General features: G+C 38.1%; 1 protein-coding gene across 1 annotated transcript in view; it reads right to left on the bottom strand.

The window, feature by feature from the left end:
* si:dkey-27h10.2 (uncharacterized) overlaps positions 1–24,227 on the bottom strand; it is a 34,237-nt gene that overhangs the window by 4,480 nt on the left and 5,530 nt on the right. The window contains exons 9-10 of the mRNA XM_053622072.1: positions 16,681–16,866; positions 16,460–16,538 (exon numbers count right to left, since the gene is read on the bottom strand). Coding sequence (XP_053478047.1) covers positions 16,492–16,538; positions 16,681–16,866 — 233 coding nt within the window. The 3' untranslated portion in view covers positions 16,460–16,491. The remainder of the gene's footprint in view (positions 1–16,459; positions 16,539–16,680; positions 16,867–24,227) is intronic.

Genomic DNA, 24,227 nt, shown 5'->3' on the forward strand with positions numbered 1-24,227 from the left:
GTGTTTGTGTGTGTGTGTGTGTGTGTGTGTGTGTGTCCACATGTAAGTACACTTGTCTTCAAATGGACATTTTCTCTTTCATCAACACAATTTAAAGAGAAGACGCTTTGAAATCTGAGCCTCTTATCTGCAGCTAAAAGAGCAAATACAGAGCAAAGAGAATTAAGGTAGATGACAGAAAAGTGTATGTTTGTGTGTGTGTGTGTGTGTGTGAGTGAACATATAGTGATGTGAGTAAAGAACACATCCCTATATATTCATATTTCATTGAGGCAAACAGTATATATGTACACATATATACAGTATCTCACAAAAGTGAGTATACCCCTCACATTTTTGTAAATATTTGATTATATCTTTTCATGTGACAACACTGAAGAAATGACACTTTGCTACAATGTAAAGTAGTGAGTGTACAGCTTGTGTAACAGTGTAAATTTGCTGTCCCCTCAAAATAACTCAACACAGCCATTAATGTCTAAACCGCTGGCAACAAAAGTGAGTACACCCCTAAGTGAAAATGTCCAAATTGGGCCCAAAGTGTCAATATTTTGTGTGGCCACCATTATTTTCCAGCGCTGCCTTAACCCTCTTGGCATGGAGTTCACCAGAGCTTCACAGGTTGCCACTGGAGTCCTCTTCCACTCCTCCATGACGACATCACGGAGCTGGTGGATGTTAGAGACCTTGTGCTCCTCCACCTTCCATTTGAGGATGCCCCACAGATGCTCAATAGGGTTTAGGTCTGGAGACATGCTCGGCCAGTCCATCACCTTCACCCTCAGCTTCTTTAGCAAGGCAGTCATCGTCTTGGAGGTGTGTTTGGGGTCATTATCATGCTGGAATACTGCCCTGCGGCCCAGTCTCCGAAGGGAGGGGATCATGCTCTGCTTCAGTACGTCACAGTACATGTTGGCATTCATGGTTCCCTCAGTGAACTGAGTCTCCCCAGTGCCGGCAGCACTCATGCAGCCCCAGACCATGACACTCCCACCACCATGCTTGACTGTAGGCAAGACACACTTGTCTTTGTACTCCTCACCTGGTTACCGCCACACACGCTTGACACCATCTGAACCAAATAAGTTTATCTTGGTCTCATCAGACCACAGGACATGGTTCTAGTAATCCATGTCCTTAGTCTGCTTGTCTTCAGCAAAGTGTTTGCAGGCTTTCTTGTGCATCATGTTTAGAAGAAGCTTCCTTCTGGGACGACAGCCATGCAGAGCAATTTGATGCAGTGTGCGGCGTATGGTCTGAGCCCTGACAGTCTGACCCCCCACCCCTTCAACCTCTGCAGCAATGCTGGCAGCACTCATACATTTATTTCGCAAAGACATAAAAAAAAGCATATGATGCTGAGCACGTGCACTCAACTTCTTTGGTCGACCATGGCGAGGCCTGTTCTGAGTGGAACTATCCATCCATCCATCCATCCATCCATCCATCTTCTATCCCTTACTCTTTTTCAGGGTCACGGGGAACCTGGAGCCTATCCCAGGGAGCATCTGGCACAAGGCGGGGTACACCCTGGACAGGGTGCCAGTCCATTGCAGGGCCTGAGTGGAACCTGTCCTGTTAAACCGCTGTATGGTCTTGGCCACCATGCTGCAGCTCAGTGTCAGGGTCTTGGCAATCTTCTTATAGCCTAGGCCATCTTTATGTAGAGCAACAATTCTTTTTTTCAGATCCTCAGAGAGTTCTTTGCCATGAGGTGCCATGTTGAACTTCCAGTGACCAGTATGAGGGAGTGTGAGAGCGATGACACCAAATTAAACACACCTGCTCCCCATTCACACCTGAGACCTTGTAACATTAACAAGTCACATGACACTGGGGAGGGAAAATGGCTAATTGGGCCCAATTTGGACATTTTCACTTAGGAGTGTACTCACTTTTGTTGCCAGCGGTTTAGACATTAATGGCATAAATTATTAAACAGTCAGACATGTTGTTGTCATCTTTATCATCTAACATGGCACTACATGAGCGCCCATTACAAAATATTGAAAAATGTGTTGCTTTAATTTCAAAACACAAAAAAATATATATCATTTTTGGAGTATGTAGTTTATGATAGTTCATGATACATTTACATTTTAGATTTAGTTGTATTATGTAACAAATTACATTTAGTAAGTTCATGACAAATGGTGCGTTGGTCCTGCTTTGTATAACAACTGTATAACAAAAGGAACCTGGCTGACTCTGGAGACTTTCTCAGTTTTGTCTACTGAAATGTGATAATTACTCTGAGAATTCCTATGTGAATGTCTCAGTCTGTTTCCTCTAATTAGGACTCTCTGACCTTTGACCTTTGACACAAGTGCCTGATGGCAGGTCATGATGCCGAGCAGGAAGCAGATTTACCTTGTGTAAATATGTCAGCAGATAGATTAATGACCTCCTATATTATTTTCACAATACACACTGTAACTGTTCAGTGATTTTGCCCCATTTTTGAATCTTTCAGTTTTCCTCATTCAGGTAATGAAGGGCTTTATAATCACCTATAACTGTGCATACAGGATTCGTGGGACTGCAAAGGTTAAAACCGCCTCTTAAAGAAACCAGATGGCAGTGATTGAATGTTTCAGAGAATGTCTCACTACTAAGCTGGGTGTGAGAAGCAGAATCATGAATCTTTGTTGTAGATCATAAAAAGTATTTTAGCTTTGGTCATATCAACCACATTAGTAAAAAAAAAATCTCTACAAATAAAACCTTGACCAAACAAAACACATTTTGCATTTTGCTACTAATGAAAAGTTATGTTACCTGGGAAGGTGTATTATATCAGAAATTCAAATCTTAAATAACAGCCCTAGAATGAGTTCAGGATAGTCTTTATGAGAACCAGGGATATAATTTTTTTTTTTTTTTTTTTTTGGAAGTGCAAATCATTTGGACCACCCACAGCAGCAGAAATTCTCGTCATACCTACAACCATAATAATCTTATTCTGGGTTGCCAGATTACTTCCCGCCACTCAGCAAAAAGGGATTCAAAGAATGACGGCTAAAAGCAGGACATTCACTGCTCTGGCACACATACAGGAAGTCGAACACCCTACACTCAGATGCTGTGGACTAATTATCACCTCTCTTAAGTGCCCCAATTGTAAAACAGCTCCTTGAGTCCTTACAGATTTAGCCTTTCTAAAAGCACACCACATTTTCAGGATGGCCAGCAAAGGGTAGGTAAAAAAAGCTCAAGAGTAGGGACAGCTGGAGAGAAGAAAGATGATGAACATGCAGTCAGATGAAGACTACTGTATACTAACAGCACATACCAATAACTCGGTAGAAAATTCTGGATACATTTAACAAAATTGACTGCTGTGAGACAAAACCAACTCAGGTAAAAATGTATAAACTACAACCTATTTTTCCATGCTGATAATAGATTTTTTAATGAGGGTACAGTAAAGGGTTGAGGTGCCCAGGCCATTTTTAGAAGGGGGCAATTACTATTACATAGTAATTTACTATGTAATTAAAATTGGATGTAGAAAGAATCTAGCTGAAAATATATCTCAGAACAAGGGGACATTTAGGACTAGTGGTTAATTTTACACTAGGTGCAAACATATCATTAATTAACTATCATATATAATACATTTCATGTACTGATATAGCTGTGAATCAAAATAAAACTGCTTAAAGGTTGCGCTGTATTGGCTTACTGGTTTTCCTCTAAACTCGATCATTGTATTATTATTCATGTTTAATACTATGAACATCTTTAATAGGCAGGAAGGCGCTCACATTCCCTTGTGATCACATTACAGAGAGAGAGAGAGAGAGAGAGAGAGAGAGAGAGAATTATAAGACTTTCTTGATTTTGTTCAATGACACTGGTAAATGAATAAAAATTCAAATGAAAATATAAAGATATTTGATGAGTTTAGGTGGCTTTCAATGATATACTATGATATATACACTGATCAGCCATAACATTAGAACCACCTGCCTAATATCGTGTAGGTCCCCCTTGTGCCACCAAAACAGCTCTGACCGATTGATGCATGAACTTCACAAGACTCTGAAGGTGTGCTGTAGTATCTTGTATTTCTCAGTCCATTACTGAACAATTTTTGCAGTGTGGCAGGATGCATCCTGCTGGAAGAAACCATTACCATGAAGGGGTGTACTTGGTCTGCAACAATGATTAAGTAGGTGGTATGTGTCAAAGTAACATCCACATAAATGTCAGGACCCAAGGTTTCCCAGCAGATCATTGCCCAGAGCATCACACTGCCTCCGCTGGATTGCCTTCTTCCCATAGTGCATCCTGGTGTCATCTCTTCCCCAGGTTAGCGACGCACACACACTTGGCCATCCACATGATGTAAAAGTAAATGTGATTAATTAGACCAGGCCACCTTCTTCTATTTCTCCATCTTCCAGTTCTGATGCTCACGTGCCATTGTAGACATTTTCGGCAGTGGACAGGGGTCAGCATGGGCACTCTGACCAGTCTGAAGGTATGCAGCCACATGTGCTGCAAGCTGCAATGCACTGTGTGTTCTGACATCTTTCTATCATAGCCAGCATTAACCTTTTCAATTTGTGCTACAGTAGCTCTTCTTTGGGATCGGACCAGATGGGCTAACCTTTACTTCCCATGCACATCAATGAGCCTTCGGTGTCTATGACCCTGTCGCCGGTTCACTGGTTGTTCTTCCTTGGACCAATTTTGGTAGGTACTAACCACTGTACACTGGGAACACTCCACAAGCCCAGCAGTTTGGAGATGCTCTGACCCACTCTTCTAACCATCACAATGTGGCCCTTGAGAATTTCACTCAGATCCTTACGCTTGCCCATTTTTCCTGCTTCCAACACATCACATCAACGAGAACTGACTGTTTATTTGCTGCCTACTATATCCCACCCCTTGAAAGGTGCCATTGTAATGAGATAATCAATGTTATTCACTTCACCTGTCAGTCCTTTTAATGTTATGGCTGAACAGTGTATATTTCAGTATAAAGGCCAGTGCCACCCCAGGGGCCCTCTTAGACACGACTAGTATATGTCTAGTATTGCAGCCGCAGCGTGGCTAGCAGGTATGAAAAAGGGTCTCTGTGTTTTCTGCCTCCCAACTACAGAGAAATATGAGCCAGCAGATCTGCACAAGATCCTATCGCATAACTCCAAAACCACACGTCTGGGCTACAAATATAGTGGCAAAGAAAGAAGGTATGAAGCTTTATAGGGAAATTACAAGAGCAGGTGGACACTTGGTGAATTAAATGAATGGGCAAGCTGTACCTGACTCACAAGATTTGGATGTGAGCCTTCTGTGTGCTGCCAAACACACATCAAAGGAAGCCGACACACATGGAGGCATGCACACACTGCAGTGTTACACTGAAAGTGAGGATGGATGTAGGCAACTCTGAGATGAAAAGAGTAGTATGGTCCAAGAGATATATCGGATGGCTGATAGAATTGGGTGATAATAAATTTCCAGAGGCTACTTTTGTACTGGCACCAGTGAAAATCACACATGATAAAACAAAGACAATATATATTTAAAGGGGACCTATTATGCAAAATTCACCTTTACATGGTGTTTGAACATAAGTGTGTGTCTGCAATGTGTGTACACAACCACCTATAATGGTAAAAATCCACCCACTCCTTTTTTATATTCCCCATAAATCATAAACAGTGTCTCAGAATGAGTCAATCATGCTTTCTATCCAATGTGATGTCACATTGGAACAGGCCCCACCCATGACTCTGCCCTATTAGCATAGATCCTCCCCTGAGTGAGCTGCACACAGTCTGCCATGTTCTCTGTGCTGGAGCAGCTATAGTGATAAGAAGAATGTCTCAGCTTCGTAAGAATCAGAATCAGAATCTCCATGGGTTTACATGTACAAGCAATTTGTCTTGATGTACTGGTGCTTAACATCCATCCATCCATCCATCCATCCTCTACCGCTTACTCCTTTTCAGGGTCAAGGGGAACCTGGAGCCTATCCCAGGGAACATCAGGCACAAGGCGGGGTACACCCTGGATAGGGTGCTAGTCCAGCGCAGGGCACAATCACATACACACTCACACACCCATTCATACACTATGGACACTTTGGACATGCCAATCAGCCTACCATGCATGTCTTTGCACTGGGGGAGGAAACAGTGAAACAGAGGCAAAAGTGGGCGAGTGGAAATGCTCACAGCCAAAGGAAAAAAGGTGCAGTATAGCAGTCTGAGATGTGTATAGTTACATATATTCTTTTGAAAATGGAGAGCAGTGAAGAGTTTTTGGCTTATTCACACAGACTACCGACATGCAGCTGCACTGAAGATAAAAGAACTGAGGACGTGGTTTACAGGCGCCGTTTTAAAGTCACGCGGCATGTTATGTCACGTCACCTGACCACGGCAGGCCTATAAATTTAAACAGACTTCAGATACTGACAACGCGCGAGGACACTTCCCACAGAGTGAAGCTCATGCAATGTCTCGTTCCCTTTAAAAGGGAACAGCATGTTTTTACTTCCACCCAAAAAGGGGCATTTACAGCATGGTACAATAAATGATCCGTATTTGATGAACAGGTATTTTGAGCTGAAACTTCACAGAAACATTCTGGGGACACCTGAGACTTATACACTTATACACTTATATACTTTTTCATGTAAAAAGGGGCATAATAGGTTCTCTTTAAGTTTTTATGATTAAATCCATACATCAATGTGCTATTATCTTTCACAATCACTCACAGTCAGAAATGGTTATGCCATTGTTGGAATTTGATCAAATTTTTCAACTATAGAGCAAAACCTTAAACCATCATAACTTACATCAAGGTATTTAACACACCTTGTCAAATCATTATTGTTGGTTCCTGCTTTATTGTTAACAATATAAAACTATACTGGCTGATATTTTATTTGGTTACTAGTCCCTTAAAACTGTCATAGCTAGCCATAGAATATGAGAAGAAACTCTACTGGTTACACCGCAATAATACTAATCAGTTTTATATAATCACATTTATAGCATGAATTATTAGCTTTGCTGATTCTCCAAAAACACATTCTGCACTGAGCTAAAAAATACCAAAATCAAATGACAGGAGGCTTAAACTCAAGCTCTATAATAAGTATATTTAACAGCTCAGATAGCTCAATAATAATTACGAATACAGAAAGCCATTTTATTATTCATTAATGTTTTGGGGTTTTTCTACTTTATTCTTTTAGAATAATAGTGATATTTCTGTTTTGTAAACCCGCTTAATTAAATATTAAAACTCTTAAAACACTTATGAAACCAATAAAGACCTTAATGTCAATCATGCCACAAGCACAGAACTCAGTTGAGATTTTTTTTGTTATTTCTTGTTATTATTAATTGCACTAGAGACACACTATGAATAGCAGTCTTGGTTACGTTTCTCCATATATATAATTGCACTGCAGATCATAGACCGTTCAATGCAAAGTCTTATAGCACAAAATGTACTTTATATCAGCATCAAACACAGTTAAAAAAAAATTCCATGCTATGACTGCCACGTTGGCAAGACAAAAAGCTGCATCAGTACCCTACCAAAACACACCTGGCTTATATTACCACACAGGCATATGTATTAGCAGCTTGGTTTTGGTAAATACAGATTTACTATAATTATACTTTTCTCTGTAGCCCAGATCCAAAAGCTTATATGATGGAGAGATCAAGAGTATGAAGATGTGCTATGTACTGCTGGTGCATCATTAGGTTCTTTAGAAGTTTAAGATAAATAAATATGTAATCAACCGTGTTTATAAATGAAGCTTGCATTTGAAACCCAAGGCAGTGAAACATGCTAACTGAGATAATCAGACCAAAGCTGGTTAAATAGAGTGCAAGCGGTTCGAATGTTTAGTTTCATGTTAAAGTAACTGTATCATTGGACAGTTTAATCCTGGTCTTCCTGTTGTTGAAAATTTTAACAGTTCAGTCCACATCTCATTGCCATTTTTATGATTTGTGACTACATGTAACTACAGGCCTTTATGCATACAAATTGTTATCTTTTTTGATATTAGAGTAGCTAGCTCTGTTGGAAAGCCTTCGGCACGGCTCATCTCAGACAAGCAGACACACACCACCTACTCCAACTCTGGTGTGGGGCACTTAAACAGCTCCTCAAGCATGGCTACAGGTGGCCAGGTGATACAGATAAGGGCCTGTTACCACATCAAACCCAGGAAGCACAAGCACACTCACACACTCTCTGCTACATGCACACGTTTATTATCTCCACACTAGAGCACACAGGGTAATCCGTTCAGGTCTGAGCCAGTGTCAGACTACAGTCATAAATCCTGCTGTGCTCAGACGACAACTTGACACATTTCCAGGACGATGTCCCTGAACTTGTCTAAACAGATTGTACTGCATGTTCTAATTATCGAACTGTTTGTGAATATATGTACTACATTGATTTAGCTGAGCATGCCTAATTGATTCATACGTGCAATTAGGCCGGTTTCCCGATCCTGGTGTTTGCACAGTAGGTTATAGCAGTATATCCCAATCCTGCCTCCTTACCACACCTGTTTTAAACTCACGAAGAGCTTGTTAAGGAACTGAAAAGATAAATCCAGGTGTGTTAAGACCAGGGAAACACCAAGACGAATCAGTGCACTGAATCAAACAAAGCATTACCGATACTTTTGCTATATTTTTAACTGATATACATAAGAAATAAAACACATGGGGTATGTTGCTGTAGGAAAATAATCAATGATGGGGTGGTGAGAGCTATAGTATACAGTTATAGAAGAGAAATGATTACATGTAAATAATCACACTATTCAGTGGCTATGTTTACATTCATCAATATTCCGATATTAATCAGAATTTGTCAATTAGTATTAAACATTTTTTAATTGCATGTAAACACCTTATTCAGAAAATCCTCTGAAAAGAGATATATAGGCATGCTCAAACCACAAGGAATTCTGGGTGCTAACAGATGCTTATCTGTAGGCTAAGTATTTAGGAATGGCAACTCCAGCATACCTACAACAACCATGTATACAGGAATATTCGATGCCTGTATGCATATAAACATCGTATTCAGAATATGGCTGCAACCCGAATATAGACCTTAAACGGCATTTGATGTGCATGTAAACATAGTCAGTGTCTCCCAGATGAGGTTAGGTTCCCTTTTGAGTCTGGTTCCTCTCAAGGTTTCTTCTTGATGTCATCTCAAGGAGTTTTTCCTTGCCACTGTTGCCTCTGGCTTGTTCATTAGGGATAAACTTAAACTTAAACATTTATTTCCATCTCTACGAAGCTGCTTTGTGACAATGGCTATTTTTACCAGTGCTATGTAAATGAAATTTAATTAAATGTTGTGTGACACAAACTGGAGTTACTATTACCACACCAAATTTGATTATTTTCTGTAACAGCTTATATTGAAATGTTTTATAGACGTGTGTCTTGCCTTTGAAACTGAGTGTTTATTAACAGACCAACCTACTGCTGTCTCACAATAAAATAAAATACAGCTGTCTAATTGCAAGTTTTGTCTCTTTGACCACTGGGAGAATGGTGTTGTGATTTGTTAACACAGTCTGTTATTTAAAATACTTACGAGAAGACAATTAACTCCCCTAGAAACGTGGAAATGATTCATCCGACACTGATTTGAAAGCATGTGAAAGCGCACCCACTTACTGCAAGATAATAGGCCAGTCGCATTCACAAAATCAAGGTTAATTGCACCGTTGTACATTATTGCCGGTCATTTCTGTTGAGTTGATCTCCAGCCAGTAATTTAGCAACTAAACCAGGTGGGATAAGTGACAGGTGTCTTAGATTTATATCTGTCTTTGTGTTTCCTCTCAACACTCACTCTTTTGTCTTTCCTAAGGTCTGTTTTTAGACTTTCCCTGGCATTTTCTCAGGGCTTTTCCACAAGTAAAATAGCAGCAAAGTCAGTGGGAGGGCTGAAAAATTCTACCTATCAGTATATTGCCATTACTACTATGAAACCATAAGGGTTGAGCCTTGTAGCATGCTGTAGGCATAAAAGAAAGCACTTCTAGCTATCATTTACTGTCCACCATGACTTGCACACATTGTAATGGCTTATTATTATAATTTTCTAATAAATTGAAGGAAATCCAACCACCTCACCTTGTTATTTTTAATTTGCACAATTCTTTTCATGAAACAAATTTCCATGAATGTGAAGAAGAACTGAGAAAGATCCAAGCATATAATTACATACAGTGGGGGAAATAAGTATTGGACATGTCAACATTTTTTTTCAGTAAATATATTTCCAATGAGGTTATTCACATGAAATTTTCATCAGACTTTGGTATTAACTCAAGAAATCCACACATATAAAGAAATTCAAACATCATAGTCCATAAAGAAAGTTATGTGTAATAAAGTGGAATGACACGGGAAAAAAGTATTGAACATGCTAAGTGAAATTTATTTAATACTTACTGGAGAAGCCTTGTTTGTAATGACAGCTTAAAGATGCTTCCTGTATGAAGAAATGAATCGGCCGCAGTATTCAGGTGTGATTTTGGCCCATTCTTCTAAACATATTGTCTTTAAATCTTGGTCAATTCGATTGAAGTCAGGTGATTGACTGGGCCATTCTAACGCCTTGTTTTTTTTTTTTTCTCTGAAACCAATTGAGAGTTTCCTTTGCTGTATGCTTTGGATCGTTGTCCTGCTGGAAGGTCCACCCACGTCTCATCTTCATCATCCTGGTGGATGGCAGCAGATTCTTCTCAAGAATCTTCCGGTAAAAGGCTCCATTCATTGTTTCTTCAATTATATGAAGTCTGCCAGTACCATGCGATGAAAAACAGCCCAACACCATGATGCTTCCACCTCCAAACTTGGTATAGTGTCGGTATAGTGTTTTTAGAGTGATGTGCAGTGCCATTTCTTCTCCAAACACGGTGTGTAGTATGGCAGCAAAAAAGTTCAATTTTGCTCTCATCTGACCAGACTACACTCTCCCAGTATTTCACAGGCTTGTCCAAATAAGTTGTAGCAAACTTTAAACGAGCTTCGACATGACTTTTCTTTAGTAATGGAGTCTTTAATGGAGCGTGAGCAGTGGAGTCATTGCTTATTGTTTTCTCTGTGATGATGGTACTTGCTGCCTCCAAGTGTTTCTGGAGCTCTTTCCGAGTTCTTGGTTTGTGCTCCTTGGCTCTTGGGCTACTCTTCTGACTTTTCTTCTGACTCCCTGGTCAGAAGTCTTGTGAGGAGCATCTGTGTGTGGCCGGTTGATGACATTATCCACTTGCGGATAACGGCCCCAGTGGTGCTTACTGGAGGTTCAGAAGTTTTGAAATACATCTGTATCTGATTCCATCAAAATGTTTGCAACAATAAGGTTGCAAAGGTCTTGGGAGAGCTCTTTGCTTTTACCCATCATGAGATGTTTCTTGTGTGACACCTTGGTAATGAAAAGCCTTTTTACAGACCATCAATTTACTAAACCAGCTGATATTAATCTGCACAGATAGGAGGTATAATTACTTTCTAACTACTTACGGATTTCAGCTGGTTCTTTGCCTTACCGTGCCTTGGAGAACTGCTTTTTCTTAGCGTGTTCAATACTTTTTCCTGTGTCATTCCACTTTATTACATTTTATTTATGGACTTTAATGTTTGAATTTATTTATATGTGTGGATTTCCTGAGTTAATACTGATGTCTGGTGAAAATTTCATGTGAATATATTTACATAGGTATTTTTATTTACTGAAAAAAATGCTGACCCGTCCAATATTTATTTCCCCCACTGTAGCTGATGGGTATAGACCTCACTCAGGGGCCCTTGCTAAAAGGGATTTGAACACTTTCTGATTTTTAATAATGCATGCTAGCAACAAATGTTAGCATTGTTATTTAGAAGAACACGGGTATGAAACAGTACTTCACTGATCTCCACAGGAATAAAACTTAAACTAGTTTTTCTATGGCATAAGTTAGTTTCTCTACCCAAGCTACATCTCTAAAGAACATAGCACTTTTTGGGGCAAATCTGAAACATAACACCAAGGTAATAATGCCTGTGCAAGGGGTAAACATGGATCTTTTGGTTTATACATGTCTGTGTGTGTGCTCGGCATGCAATAACCTGTGTGTGTGTGTTATATTTCACTGTGAGAGGTGATAGTATACGAGCTGGTATAAAATGAGATATCGAGCCAGGCTGAGCTATAATGTTACATTCCAGTGTATATATGGGATTATAAATAACTGTGATAAAGTAATGCATTAAACAGGCATGTTCTAGCACTTCATCTTAAAACAGTGTACATATAATAAATACTTATCAGATTAATAATCAATCAATTCACAAACAGAACTATGAACATTAGCTAACATAGGTGGTAGTGTATTGCTTACATGCATAAACATACAGAAGTGTATATCTATGTGCTCGCATACTAAAACACACATGGACACACACACACACACACATACACACACACCAGCCGAGAGGAAAACCTGAGCCCTGCTTTCTCCAGAATGGCGCCAAAGGAGGCATTAGCAACCATGCCTGGTGTGGTGTGGGGTCAGCTCTGACTGACATGGCTGACAGATGAAAGCATTAACTGTGTTCTTTACAAAGCCTGACCTATAGCCAACACTTGACCCTTTACTCCACTTGGGCTGGTAGTATTACTCAGATTCTGTTTCATCTATTGCAAATTAAAATGAGCATCCATCAATATACTGAGGATATGGATAGTATTACACATTTACGCTGACTGATGAGTAGTGATAAGTGGGTAATTAATAGTCTTTGATGAGCAATATTCAGCAAAGAATTTGTTCTTTTGGTCATCAATGGTTGTATTTTTCCAAAACTGACCTGTACACAGAAGTTTTAAGAAGAACTAACTACTTTAATGATCTGAATAAGAGAACAGTGTGGCTGCACAAAATGTAGTTTTTTGTTTTTAATACCGTAGGTCTAAATTTTAAAACTAGTCACTTCTAGTTAAATCACATTATACCATAACCCTGTATGCATTCTGCTTGGCCAGCAGGTGTTGATCAATTTTTTATAACAGCTGCTCTGTCAGTCATTCTGGCTGCCAGGCAAGTCATAGGGTAATATTAATGCTTGTTCTAATACGTTATCATTTCTATCATAACAGCTTTCAGAGTGACATGCGTGGTGGATGATGTACATATTCTAAGTCTAATAATAAACTGACTAAAAACCTATAATAAAACCTATACCTATATTGATATTGTGAAGTTATCTGCAAGGAGATGTTTATTTAACATTTATGGAAGAAGTGTCTTCAGTGTCAGTGCTTTGTTCAGTAAGACAGGACATTGTAGTTTTTGTTTTCTCTGTAACATGACAAGCTACATTTTTTTTGCCTCGTTAGAGAGAAAAGGAGAAGCTGGTATGGGAATGACTGTTTTTAACTGTTATAATGTAAGTTACATGTTTCGTGGACGTTTCACAGATAATTATATATGGATAAAAAAAAAACATGATAATTGATAGATTAATGGATTAAAAAAATAAGAGGAATAAAGCACTTCAGGACATGCTGTTATAGGAAAATAATTCTGACAGCAGCACCAACGTTACAGCAAATCAAGACTGCCTTTACTAAAGTTATTATTGGAGGAATTTTTTATTTATTTATTTTAATTCACTATTTGCCACATGCCAAATCTTATGTCTACACTTTTACTCTGCAAAACTGACATCTCATGAAGTGAAAATATCTTGAATATAGTCATATTTATCTAGTATTTCCTGTTTAAACATTACGGTAAAGCCGTCAAATATATGATTCTATAAGCTATTTCTAGATAATTTATATATATATATATATATATATATATATATATATATATATATATATATATATATATATATATTCAAGCCTGGAATAGTTTTGATCTATTGGCAGATAATTTAGCAAATTTTAAGCCTTTATTTATAGAAAGAAGAAAAAGAAAACTTAAAAGCTGTAAAACATGACTAGAGATAGGTTTAATAATCTTATATTTGGTTTTTCATAATGTTTTAATAGGAAATATTTGATAAATTTGACTATATTTGAGATATCTTCACTTGCTAAGATGTCATTTTCACAGTGTGTTTTGCATTCATATCATACTGTATTTTGAAGAGTTTTTCAGTCACTTTTCTGGGAGATCACGACAGCTGTTGAGAACAAATATCTAATGAAAAAACCAAACGTTCTTGGTAAAACCAACTGTAAAATGCCAATTAACTACACACAATTAATCTAATTGCACACACAAATTAACATTTTTGGGGGGGATCTTGAAGTAAGAGTGGTGCTTCACATCAGTGACTTCTTCAAGGGTTCTTTGTGGGTTTCATAGTATTCTAGCCTTTACAATGGGGAAACACTGTTGCGGAACTTTTAAAGGTTCCCCCAGATTAACAACCAATGAACCCATAAGGTTCTAAATTTGATCTTTTTCTCCAAGAGTGTGATCTCTGATAATATTGAGGCATATTATATTAGTGAACATTAGGAGTGTTGAGGAGTTGATTGCACCCAAGCATTTATTTATTTATTTTTTACTTTTTCACTTTTATTGTCCTGCTATTGTATTAACTTACATTCTAAATATTTATTTTTCCCTTTACTGCAATGATCTATTCACGTATGTCTAGAATATATTATATTGTAAATTAAATTTATATTGTCAAGTAAAATTAAAATGTAATCCACAACCAATGATCTGACACTATAATATGGATAATAATTAACTGTCTTGCAAGCACACCTTCACTTGATTATTGTTGCTTTGTTCTTTCACAGTTTATTTTAACATTTTATCTAAAATTTTAAGATTTATGTGATAGTTTTTAGTGCTTTTCTGCCATTGATCATTAGAGGAAGCTGTATCTGCTGAAAGGTCAGTGATGCAGGTCTCTCATCAGCAGCACAAAGCTGTATGAATTCCCCGGGGAAGTGAAGACAGATGTGAAGCTACTGGGGCCTCTAACTGTTCCTGCACAGGTGAGCTGCTAACATGTTGTCACATATAGCACTCTGACAGAGAAAAGCCCTGCCACAAGGGCCTGTAGGTATGTAAGCTGGCCTAGGCCTGCCTGACTAATCACTGAGATGGCTGTGATGACAGTATGCTCTCCTAAATTTCAGGTATTCAGTAAAGTTGTGTGATTTTTCAAGAGGGGTTGACTATGCATACCATTTTTTCCCCTTTACTTCCTGCTAAGTAAAATAATTGAAAGTATATGATTCTTTAATTCACATGCAAATAGTGCTATGAGTTTTAACTTTAGTCTAGATAAACTTAATTTACAGCTGTTTCGTCTAAAGTGTTGGCAAGGTCTTGCAAATACTATAGAATATTACTTACTATTTTAGTCATTAGGCCATATACTGTAACATGCATGGCTACAATTACAATATTGATTTCCACACAAAGAAGTCTTTGAGTATTGGTGTACAAGTCTTTCTGGAATGATATGTTTCTATATCAAAATACCATACAAAGCAAAGACCGAAACAAAGAACACCACAATGTGAAATTATCCTATATGATCAAGACACTTTATCTTTGTAATCACAATTTATACCGGAGATTAAAAAGGCTGGAGACTTTTTAACATAAAGGTGGTTGTTATCTTGCTCTGTTCCTGTCACACAACTCCAACCATTTTCTATGCACTACATGGAACAGGATTGCTTCCAGGTTTCTATAACAGAAGATCGGACAGTAGCTCCAGTAGCAAGGTTTATATAATTGCACTTGTTTTAATACAGTATAACGTTTCTATGATTACAACTTAGGGACTTGTGTGGCAGATGCTCTAGATTAACAGGGGGGAAAAAAGTGTATAATTGTTGATATAGTGAAGTTTTCTATGGGGAGATTAAAGTAGAATAAAGCACTGTTTTATTCTATAAACTGTAATAACAGAGATTATTTTCCTATAACCGCATGCCACCAAGTGTTGTATTCCCTACTTATTGGTCTGGTAGTGAAGAGGAAGCAAAGTATAAATATAGACTTAACCTATTAACTACCATTACCAAGGTTCCATAGAAACATGACTACGCAGGTTAACATGTTTGATTTAGACCTATGACCAACATTAGAAGTGTCTCAATTCCAGAAAACTACAAACACCTGCCAGCTTATCAGTAATGAATAGATCACATATTTTTTTGCCAAGTGACAATGATGATCAGTTTAAAGATGACAGACTAGGCTGTATTTATAAATTGGGATTGCTAAACTGGGAATATCATATATTTATTTCAAGTATGAGTGATACACTGACACGATTTTTAAGATCGTCCTACCATGCGATCCTAGCGTCCTACACACATGCGTGCGTGTGTGTGTGTGTGTGTGTGTGTGTGTGTGTGTGAGGGCATAAAAGTGTGTGCGTGTGGATATAGAACTCACCATTGCATTTTCAGCTTCAGCTCATCTTAGAACTAGTCATTAAGGCAGATGTCAGTGAAGCACACACGAACATCATGCACTGTTAGAGGGAACGTAAAGAAAGATGGAGTATTACACCCAAAATGCCATCTACATAGGCCACAGCCATTTACTCACAAACAAGAGCATAATAATATCTCAGATCTTTCTAGATGCAGACTGGATATTTTCATTCACTGTACCTGCATTGTTGTTGCTGTTGTTCTCATTAAGCACATCGTTCAGAGTCTCCACGGAGGTCTTGTTGGAGGCTGTTGGATCATCATTTAAATCCACGACTGCCAGCCCAGCCGGCTTCTCAGCAGGAGCTTCAGTGGTCTGAGACTCAGCTGGGCTTTCCTTAACCTGCTGATTAGCTTCAGTCGGGGCTGCGGAGGAGAATATGCATTAACAGACATGACGAGAATAAAATCATGTAAACTCTATTTAAAATGAACTCCTTCTATCTGAATTAAGGAACAAAGCAGATAACATTTTGAAGACGGCATTGGTTACTGGAACTGGATTAACTGGAGCATTAACATGTGTCACAAGATGCTAGCTGTTTAAAATGATGTGTGCTCTGGAATATCAGTTTTATTGCATATGCATACAGTCACAACCCAACATTATTCAAGTGATTATCTTTATTATCGAGTTCTTGTAGATATTAGTCTGTTTTACTTGGCATGTGTGAGTGATTAGCAAAAACTATTAGAGTTACTACAGATACTAATAATCATCTGTCCTTTGCAATATTTGCTACTCAGTATCTTTCACTTTCTAGAATTTTTCTCCCCATGTATTTTTCTCTTCTCTTTTTCCGTTTTGTCTAATGTATTCATTTATATTTTGATGTAAAGTTGCTTTTTTATTTGTTGAAGTGCAAAATCTTTCTTTTTCTTTTTCAAAAAATATTGCCTTTTCTGTATATGTGGGTTGTATTAGTCCATACAAATGTACAGTGCCCTCCACTAATATTGGTACCCTTGGTAAATATGAGCAAAGAAGGCTGTGAAAAAGTGTCTTTCTTGTGTAACCGTTTGATCTTTTGCTTAAAAAAATTCACAAAAATACTCTGCCCTCATGGATGTCAAACAATTGCAAAGACAACACAGGTTTATCAAAAAATATATTTGTTAAACATAGGTGCGCAACAATTATTGGTACCCCTATGAATTAATATGAGAAAAATATATTTGAAGTATATTCCCATTGATATTAATATATATATATATATATATATATATATATATATATATATATATATATATATATATATATATCCATCCATCCATCTTCAATACCGCTTATCCTTCATTCAGGGTCACTGGGAAACCTGGAGCCTATCCCAGGGAACATGGAGCACAAGGCGGGGTACACCCTGGACAGGGTGCCAATCCATCGCAGGGCACAATCACATACACATTCACACACCCATTCATACACATGCCAATCAGCCTATATATATATATATATATGTATATATATATATATATATATATATATATATATATATATATATATATATATATATATATATATATATATATATATATATATGCATTACTACAACATGTTATTTGTAACAATACATATTAAAATCACATTTGCTATACCTAACTCCCTATTGCAGCAACTTACTTGTGTGAGTCTGGCTTTTCCACTTTAAAAATACTTAAAACAAAACACAGAGCACGTCTACATGTGGACAATGACATGCGTATTGCAGTGACAGACATAAAGCCCAGGCTTGATAAACTGTGTTGGAGCCACCAAGTCCATCCAAGCAAAATGGGGGCCTCGGTCAAATGTTAATGCCATTTGGGGGGCCTTGCCCTGGAAAAGTTTGGGAACCCCTGCCTTAAGAATCAACCTGGAATTGGATGCTTGTCTGTATTGTCTCAGTGCACTGTGAAGAGGATGGTTCAAGTGGCCAAAACAATCTCTTTGTCTCCCATTTGTCTTTCTTTGCCTTTGTCTATGTTGCCGTCTTTTGTTCTTTGGTTTTTGTTTAGTCTTTGCCACAGTGTTTTGCCCCAAAGTCATAGTGTCTTTTTGTATGTTATTTAGTTTAGGAGAGTCCACCAATGTGGACCTGGAAATTTGAAGGATCTAGAGGTATTCTGTATGGAGGAATGGTCTCAGATCCCTTGCCATGTATTCTCCAACCTCATGAGGCATTATAGGAGAAGACACTGTACTACCTCCCTTTGCCAAGAAAACAGCTCTAAGTATTGACTAAAAGGGTGCCAATTATTGTGGCACACATATATTTAACAAAGATCTTTTTCTTTTTTTTTTGATAAACGTGTTGTGTTTGCAGTTGTTTGATATCCATGAGAGCAGAGTGTTTTTGTGATTTTTAAAACAAAAGATCAAAAGGTTAAACATTATTAGCACTGTAACTTGTTAACAAAGTAAGGGGAAACAAATTACAGCTACAAGTTATAAAAGAGTAGACATTTTTCACATGTAATGAAAGAAGGAAGCTGGAGATTGTGTATCCAATTTCCACACAATTCCAACACGCATTCCGACACACACTCTCGCTCCATCTCTCTGTTTCTACCTTTCCCCTACATGCCAAACTTAACATAAAATTAACATGAAACATCAAATAACATGTCTCCATTAACATCACAATTAACATAATGATCTCATTTACCAATTTAACTAGCACTGAACCACCAATTCCCTGAATACACAACACACTAAACCATTAGTCATCATTTCACCACACACACACACACACACACACACACACACACACATACACAGAGCGCAGTTCTTCCCATTGCTCATTCCATGGTTTCCATGACCATTGATTCACTTCCACCAAATTGTTAATACCATCACTGAAACACACTGAAGTGAGTGTACTCTGATTAGTGAGCGCACTTAAACCTGCAGGGCTTGTGCAAGAGATACAGCTGGTCCTGGTGGGAAAACAGAGACACCTGGTTATTACCAGGTACTGTATGAAAGGCTGCAGCGTTTGAGTCATAACTCAACTGAAGCACATCAGCATTACTCACTCATGGGCCAAGTGCAATCCACGCCTTTCCCTCTTTTCATCTCACTTTTCCGCTGTATGCTTAATGGCTCTATGGATCACACTCTAATCTACAGACATGGGACCAAAGAACTTAAAAGACGATTATTAGCCTCAACATGGCTAATAATTTGTCTTGGTGTTGACTGTCTGTGAAAGTCCTGCAGATGTTAATATTTATTCAGAGAATACAAATTGGGGTAAAAGCGATAAGTAACATCCGTATTAAAAGTTATATATATATATATATATATATATATATATATATATATATATTTTTTTTTTTTTTTTTAAGTGTGAAATAAGACATACTGTGCCCTTGTTTTGCATTGTGTACCTAAAGAGTTCTATTATTACACTAATTATATAGATATAAAGCCATTATTTTAGTGATTGTTTATATTTTAAACAACCAAAGCAGAGATTTTATAGACCACCTGCTTAATACTATTTATTATAATATATACAAACATATAAGACTATATACAAACTGCAAGTGAATACATTTAGAGTTTCCTTAATCTCAACATGACCCTAAAGCTGTAGGATTCTCATTATTCTCAACTTTTTAACCTGAGATATTTTTGCCTCTGGAGTGGTTGCTGGAGACACTCTGTGGATGTAAGAAGCTTAATAGCTTAGTTCATGAACTGTAAAGGTTGTCATATAAAGTGAATGTGGTATAGTTATAAACTTCCTCAATGTAACACCTACTGCACACTCACACCATTTAAAAAAAAACAAAACTACTAACTACTGAATCTTCATAAAACAAAGACTAAATTAACGGTTTCAAAGGACAATTCATGAATAAATATCTAATATTGAATGTATAAATTATATACAGTATCTCACAAAAGTGAGTACACCCCTCACATTTTTGTAAATATTTGATTATATATTTTAATGTGAAAACTCTGAAGAAATGACACTTTGCTACAATGTAAAGTAGTGAGTGTACAGCTTGTGTAACAGTGTAAATTTGCTGTCCCCTCAAAATAACTCAACACACAGACATTAATGTCTAAAACGCTGGCAACAAAAGTGAATACACCCCTAAGTGAAAATGTCCAAATTGGGCCCAAAGTGTCAATATTTTGTGTGGCCACCATTAGGTGCTCCTCCACCTTCCATTTGAGGATGCCTCACAGAAGCTCAATAGGGTTTAGGTCTGGAGACATGCTTGGCCAGTCCATCACCTTCACGCTCAGCTTCTTTAGCAAGGCAGTGGTCATCTTGGAGGCGTGTTTGGGGTCCTTATCATGCTGGGATACTGCCCTGCGGCCCAGTGTCCGAAGGCATTCCGAAGTATATGTTGGCATTCATGGTTCCCTCAATGAACTGTAGCACCCCAGTGCCGGCAGCACTCATGCAGCCCCAGACCATGACACTCCCACCACCATGCTTGACTGTAGGCAAGACACACTTGTCTTTGTACTCCTCACCTGGCTGCTGCCACACATGTTTGATACCATCTGAACCAAATAAGTTTATCTTGGTCTCATCAGACCACAGGACATGGTTCCAGTAATCCATGTCCTTAGTCTGCTTGTCTTCAGCAAACTGTTTGCGTGCTTTCTTGTGCATCATGTTTAGAAGAAGCTTCCTTCTGGGATGACAGCCATGCAGACCAATTTGATGCAGTGAACGGCGTATGGTCTGAGCACTGACAGGCTGACCCCCCACCCCTTCAACCTCTGCAGCAATGCTGGCAGCACTCATACGTCTATTTCCCAAACACAACCTCTGGATTTGACGCTGAGCACGTGCACTCAACTTCTTTGTTCAACCATGGCGAGGCCTGTTCTGAGTGGAACCTGTCCTGTTAAACCGCTGTATGGTCTTCGCCACCGTGCTGCAGTTCAGTATCAGGGTTTTGGCAATCGTCCATCCATCCATCCATCCATCCATCTTCTACCGCTTACTCCTTTTCAGGGTCACGGGGAACCTGGAGCCTATCCCAGGGAGCATTGGGCACAAGGCGGGGTACACCCTGGACAGGGTGCCAGTCCATTGCAGGGCCTGAGTGGAACCTGTCCTGTTAAACCGCTGTATGGTCTTGGCCACAGTGCTGCAGCTCAGTGTCAGGGTCTTGGCAATCTTCTTATAGCCTAGGCCATCTTTATGTAGAGCAACAATTCTTTTTTTCAGATCCTCAGAGAGTTCTTTGCCATGAGGTGCCATGTTGAACTTCCAGTGACCAGTATGAGGGAGTGTGAGAGCGATGACACCAAATTTAACACACCTGCTCCCCATTCACACCTGAGACCTTGTAACACTAACAAGTCACATGACACCGGGGAGGGAAAATGGCTAATTGGGCCCAATATGGACATTTTCACTTAGGGGTGTACTCACTTTTGTTGCCAGCGGTTTAGACATTAATGGCTGTGTGTTGAGTTATTTTGAGGAAACAGCAAATTTACACTGTTACACAAGCTGTACACTAACTACTTTACATTGTAGCAAAGTGTAATTTCTTCAGTGTTGTCACATGAAAATACATAATCAAATATTTACAAAAATGTGAGGGGTGTACTCACTTTTGTGAGATACTGTAACTACATTTGTCTGCACACAGCAAAATGGCTGCATTTTCAGAGATAAAGGAGTTCTTTTGCTATAGTAATTTCTGTGAGAAGCATTTCCTTTGGTTTCTCAATGTCAAACCCTGAATTGTGTCATTTTCACAAGAAACTTATTGCACACAATAAATACAGAAAAGGCCAGCTTCCTGTGTACGCCATTTTCAGCTAAGCTTTTTTCGCAAACTTTTCCAGTTCCTCTTTGACACACCAGCCCTGTTTTTAAACATGAACTCCATTTAGCAGAATCTTCGATTATCATTACGTCTCTCTCACTCCTACTTCCCAAACTTCTAATCATACACATATGTTTCAAATGAACAGATCACTATGAAAACATGACTTATTGCAAAATATTCCCCTTAGCACATCACTAGTGACGTAAACAAGCTTTTATATTTGCGTGCATGCTAATCTTGTTTTTGAAATTTGCTCAGTGCAATCTGTTACTTAATGTAATCACCTGAACCCTTTGAATCTTTCCACTTCGACTTTGTCTCTGCCCTTTGGATTTGTTTATTTTTTCAACCTTCTCTTTAAAACCTTCAAAATTCTTCCAATTGTATTTAGATGCATGTTCGTTTGGACCATTTTAAATGTTATCAAGTCAACTTGTCTTGTCACACACCCTACTATTGACATGAAAAATACTATAACTTCATACACAAGCTCACTTAACTGAACACATCATGAAGCATGAATGGCCATAAACACCCTTCACACACATAGACAACAACAGACATAACATACACAGTAGGTTCACACCTCCATGGTGAAAAGAAAAAAAAAATTATGATGACTAAAATGCTTAAATTAAGCAAGCTGTTAAACAGCGGTAAATCATACACTACCTTCAATATCAACACATTCATTCCACATAAGGTCCTCTAAAATTGACAAGAGGAACAGATGAGTTTAGAAATCTAGGTAGTTGTAAAATTTTGATATGTTGTCAAGATTAAGAGGAACATATCTGACCTTAAACCAAGTGAAGTTTAAGACGAGCCACAACTAAGACTTCTGCTTCCTGCAATAAGATATTGAATAACACTGGAATTTTGGGGTTCTTATAAAATGTGAGCAATAGCTGTTCTTTCACTCTTAACCTAAGTAAACCTAAGAAAATGTAAGTTTGAAAATGAAACGTATATTTGTCAGCTATAGATGCCTTCATAAAATCTACAGTTTCCAGTCCTTCAACACTGTCACTGTCTTAGCATTCCATCTAGTGGTGGGCGCCGATATTAACTGCTCAAAGTATGGTTTGTGCTCTGATTCCTATGGTCTTTTAAGTATCTTTAATGGATTTCAGTTGTTTTTAGAATCATCTTGTGGAATAAACTAATTCTTAATCTAACTGATTATTAATGTCATTTCTACAGTTTTTTTTTATTATTAATTAAAGTGATCTTTACTCTAATCTCTAGAGCAGGGGTGTCCAATCTTATCTGGAAAGGGCCGGTGTGGGTGATTCCACCTGTTTAATCAGTTGATCTTGGCTTTCAATAGACTCAGGTGTAGCTTCTGCTTGGTTAAAATGAAAACCCGCACCCACACCGGCCCTTTCTGGATAAGATTGGACACCTTGCGCTAGAGCCTTTTTGTAGAGCAACCTAGAGCAATAAATTATAATTAATATCTTACTGTAATATAGTCAAATGTGTCTAGTATTTCCAATGCAGGGGCGGATTTAGTGATTTGGGGCCCTAGGCAAAATATAGGACTGGCGCCCTATTCAGTGTTTTAACATTCATATGTAAATTTTCAGCATATGTCATTTAGCACTAATAATAATTTTTAATACATATAATAATTTTTAAAAATACATGCAGGATAATACATTCTTAGGGGGCCCTTGGCTTCTTGGTTCCCAAGGCGGTTGCCTACCTTTGCCTAGTGCAAAGTCTGCCCCTGCTCCTATAATAAGATTGCAATAAACCAAATATAAGATTAATAAACCTATTTTTAGTCATTGTTTCTAATTTCAAGCTTTACATTTTCTTATTATATTTGACAGATAATTTTGTTTCTTACTAGAAATTAATGCATAAAAAGAGCAACATAATCTACGAATAGAATAAGACCATTTAAAGAATGAAGCTAGTATAAA

This window comes from Ictalurus furcatus, chromosome 3 (assembly GCF_023375685.1).
Source record: "Ictalurus furcatus strain D&B chromosome 3, Billie_1.0, whole genome shotgun sequence".
NCBI lineage: Eukaryota > Metazoa > Chordata > Actinopteri > Siluriformes > Ictaluridae > Ictalurus > Ictalurus furcatus.